General features: G+C 45.4%; 1 protein-coding gene across 1 annotated transcript; it reads right to left on the reverse strand.

The window, feature by feature from the left end:
- Positions 1 to 292: 292 nt before the first annotated feature.
- LOC104817633 lies at positions 293 to 1,273 on the reverse strand. The gene has a single exon (XM_010546884.1). It carries the CDS (start codon positions 1,271 to 1,273, stop codon positions 293 to 295), a length of 981 nt encoding a protein of 326 aa, XP_010545186.1.
- Positions 1,274 to 4,642: the final 3,369 nt, after the last annotated feature.

Genomic DNA, 4,642 nt, shown 5'->3' on the forward strand with positions numbered 1-4,642 from the left:
TCTATACCCTCGAAGTAAGCTCACTAATTTTTCGACATGTGATTCCTGCAAGGACGCATTAACGATACTAGGGTATGTGGAATCAGGTCCAAGGAATACATATCGGAGCTCCTTTGGGAGTGATTTGAGCTCAGGCTTAGGCGCGCGTTCGATACTCCAATCCGGCATCGATGAACCAAAGTTTTCCTCTAAGTCCGAAGAACTAATGCGGTCCGCCACTAACGAATCGGGCCGCGTCAAGTCTCTGAGTAGAATCGTGCATTTCGCCAATAGTGACACGGTCCCAGTCATTTCAAACACGGCCCGCGGTACATCTCTGAGCAAAATTGGGCGTCACGTTCTCAGCGACACGGACCTCATTCCCTGCCAAAACGTTCGTGCTAGAACTGACACGGCCCAAGTCAATAATGACACAGCCCGCGCCACATCTCTGAGCAAAACTGGGTAATGGCTCTGCTGCTTCACTTGTTCTCGCGCGATTTGTTTCAAGAGCCCATGCAGTACACTCTGCGTCTGAATGATTTCCATCAAGCAATCTAGTGAGTTCTTGAATCTCCTGTTCATTACAGAAAAGACTTCCCTCGATAGCCCCAAGAGAGATCTCCAACGGGTCTATATCTTTGAACTCTTCAACCATGTTCTCAAGCTCTTCTTCAAGAATTTCAACTGCACAAAGTGAGTCGGTGCTGGACGGTTGCTTCATAGTTTGATCAAGTGTAAATTGAACCATCTCATCACCGATTTTCATCGTTAAACGTCCTGCCCAGACGTGTACCACAACATCGGCGGTATTCAAGAATGGACGCCCCAAAATGATAGGGATTTTCGTGTCTTCGTCCATGTCCAATACTACAAAATCAACAGGGACATAGAAATCACCGACCTTTAATGGCACGTCTTCTAATATCCCAGCTGTATACTTGACGGTACGGTCCGCGAGTTGGAGTGCCATCCTCGTCGGTTTAAGTTCTCCAATGTTGAGTTTCTTGTACACCGATAATGGAAGTAGGCTAACACTAGCTCCCAAATCACACAGGGCACGATCGATTTCTATGATACTAATCTTACACGGGATCGAGAAACTACCCCGATCGGCCATCTTGGGCAGAAGAGTATGCTGCAAAATCGCGGCACTAACCTCGGTACTCAAAGCCACTGTCTCTTTTTCCATAACTCGTTTCTTTGTCAAGATATCTTTAAGAAACTTCGCATAAGAGGGCATCTGTAGGATTACCTCATGAAATGGCATGGTAACTTCGAGTTTCCTTAGCATAGCCGTGAATTTCGCAAACTGGCTATCTTCATTGTACTTCCGTAGATGTGAGGGAAATGGAACACGTGGTGCTCTCGGGGGTGGTGGAACGTGGGAACTTCCATTTGAACTGCCTTTCCTTTCTCTTCCTTAATGTATCTCGGTGCAATCTTTTCTTTCTCAGGTTCGTTATTTACCTCGGGAAGCTGCACTCCACTGCGCAATGTGATAGCATTGCAGTGCTCACGTGGGTTTGTTTCTGGCTTACCCGGAAAAGAACCTTAAGGTCGAGACGGCTGCTATGCGATCTGAGCTATCTGATTATCTAGCAACTTCATATGAGTGTCGATACCGTCTACTCGTCGCTCGAGCTCGTCTTGTTTTCCCCGCATTCCATGCGTTTCCGAACGTAGCTCATTGAAAGAATTCTCCTGGTCATGCATGAGCTGGGTAAGCATAGACTTAAGATCGGTCTCGTCGTTCTTCGGGGTTTGTTGTTGTCTATAGACCTGGTTCTGATTCTGATACCTCTGCTGTCCAAATCCCGGCGGTCCTTGATGGTTCATCGGTGCACTCTGATGTTGCGAATTCAAGGCTCCACTTGAATTTTCGTACGAGAAACCTGGATGATTCCTGTTGTTCAGACTGTAAAGGTTCGATGGATGCTGATATTGGCCTCTTCCGACATAATCCACCTCCTCCACCTGTTCTTCCTCACTAGGAAGTTGATCCGGAGCAAACAAACCCAGTTGGATTTTCTGCGTGTTCGGTGTCGTTCTACCTCCCAACTGGAGCTTAATAGCAGAGAGTTCTGACATTACGGCTTTGAGAGCCGCCGAATCTCCGGTATCTCCTTTTCCGATGCTTCTTCGGTTGATATCCCTTGTAGCTCCTCTGGCTTTCGCCATCTTGCTAATCTGGGCTTCTAACGTGTCGAATAGGATATCGTAAACGCTTTCTCCACATGCTGCATCTATCCACGCTCTAGTGTCATCATGGAGTCCATGGATAAACGTAGACAGTAGTAATCTCTTGTCCATTCCGTGATGCGGGCATATACATTGGTAGCTCTTGAACCGTTCCCACGCATCGTGTAAATTCTCATCGACATCTTGCGTAAAACCGTTTATAGCTCGTTGTGCTACTCGAGTTTTCTCAGGTGATACACGTCTTGGCTCGGAGAGGATGAAATTTTATCCGAAACGCAATCACCCGCACTTCACGGAGAAGGCTCTCGAATTCACGTTTGGATTGTGGTTAAAACGAAGGGGAATTTGATGGATCTTAGTTTCAATCACCGGCTCTAAGAGGCTCTCGAATTCAAAACTAAGAAAGGGAAATGGAATGGATCGAAGGGGAAGCAAAGGATAGTAGACCTCGGACACATCAAGGCTTGAGTTCGGACACACCAAACTCGTGATCTCAGACACACCGAAGATCGGGATAAATTTCGGACAAACCGAAGAAGAATTTATAAAACTCGAAATGTTTGAGACATTCTACAAGCCTGATTACAAATGATGCATTACAAGACCTTTATATAGGCTAGAATTCTCAACTACAACATTAAATGACAAGAACATGCAAGAGGGGTAGGAATCCAATGCATTAAATGAGGTGGTTGGGGAGCTAGTTGTTGGAATTGCCTTGATGTTGCATTAAATGAGGTGGTTGGGAAGCTAGTTGTTGGAGTTGTCTTGATGATGAAGAAGCTTCCTTTGGATAATTGTCTTGCACTCCAAGCAATTTCCTTTTACTTGGTGGCTTTGATCCGAGGTGGAACTCGGTTGTGGAACTCGGTTTGCCGTTACCTTTGCTCCGTGTATGCTTCCGCCAAGATCTTCTTTACGAGATGTTGTTAGATCCGATGTCCTTATCATTCCCTCTCTCTTAAGAAGTTTTTTCCTCATCATTCCCTCTCTCTTCTCCGTGTTTTGCCCTCAAAACTTGATTACGAAATAAACCGAAATAAAAGATAGATTTCACCGGGGTTAGACGGCCGTTGGCTCGAGCAAGCTCTGATACCAAAATGATGTACGCACGGAGGAGGTAGAGATAATCCGTGAACGATCACCGGCACTCTCGTGGAGGCACTCGAATTCGAACGACGGTTGGAGAAGGATCGAAAAGGATAAGGTTATGGGACTTTGATCCTGGTATCAGAGCTTTTTCATCATCAAGACATCGGATGCTCTCGAATTCGAATCGTAGTCAAGAGATGGATGGAGAACGAAGGATAGGGTCTCGGACAAACCAAGACAAGCCTCGGACAAACCAAGACGGGATTTCTCGGACAAACCGAAAAGAATGTCGGACACACCAACAAGAGAGTGAGGCAAGCTCGAAATTACTTAATTCATCTTCAAAAATCTGATTACGAATGAGTTCTAACATAGTTTAAATAGATGATAGAGTTGGATAGCAATTAATGACAAAAGAACATGCAAAGGGGTAGGAGCCTTTTAGCAATTAATGAGGTGGTTGGGAAGATTATAGCTGTTAGGACTTTGCTTGCAACTCAAGAAGCTTCCCACGGAAATTGCCTTGAAGATGAAGACTCCTAAGCTTGGTATATGGAGATATTTCGTGCCTTGCTTGATCTTAGAAACGGGATGTAAGTGTCTTCGTTCCGTGGACCGCATAATGCTCGATTGATGATAGCAATGAGAGTGAGCCGAAGGGCTCGAGATTTAGCATGAGTAAGGGGTGGCTTGGGCCGAGAATAGGAGTGTGCATCCTTCGGATTTTGTACAGCCAATAGTGACTCATCTCGGATGATGATCTCCTCGTGATCAGGTGGGACGTCATTCTCCGGTTGAGCTCCTAACTCCGTCCGATCCGGTAGAGCTCCTAGCTCCGTGCTTCCATTCCAAGCTATCATTAGCTCCATGTGTTCCTTTACTTCCAAGATATAGTTGGATGTATCACTCATGATTCCGAGGTCCTCATCATTCCCTCCCTCTTCTGGAGGTTTCATCCTTGAAACTGTTTTTCCTACATCAAACGGGGCCAAGTCAGCATTAGTGAACATATAAGTTATGTCATACTTACCTTGGTCTTGGTGTGCTTCGAATATTCCTAGCACTTTCTTTCGAGCCTTTCCCCGTTCGAAAGGTTTATCCTTTGTGAGGTCGTTGCTATGGTATTGAACCTTTTTCCGTCTGAAAGGTTTATCCCTATTTATATCCATGAGACCGTGATTAGGACTAGGCATTTCATGCGGTCTTTGCGTTGGGAGGATAATCGAGTTTTCTGTCTTTTTCTCCCTACAAATGTTCTCCTCCTGAGTTTGGAACACCTGTAAATCAAAGGCATAATCTAGGGCAGCAAATATGTTAGTGCAGCAAGTGTTCTTCCCGAGATGTTTGTAAAAACATTTTAATTTCCAAA

The sequence above is a fragment of the Tarenaya hassleriana genome, unplaced genomic scaffold (genome assembly GCF_000463585.1).
Source record: "Tarenaya hassleriana unplaced genomic scaffold, ASM46358v1 Cleome273, whole genome shotgun sequence".
In the NCBI taxonomy this organism is placed as follows: domain Eukaryota; kingdom Viridiplantae; phylum Streptophyta; class Magnoliopsida; order Brassicales; family Cleomaceae; genus Tarenaya; species Tarenaya hassleriana.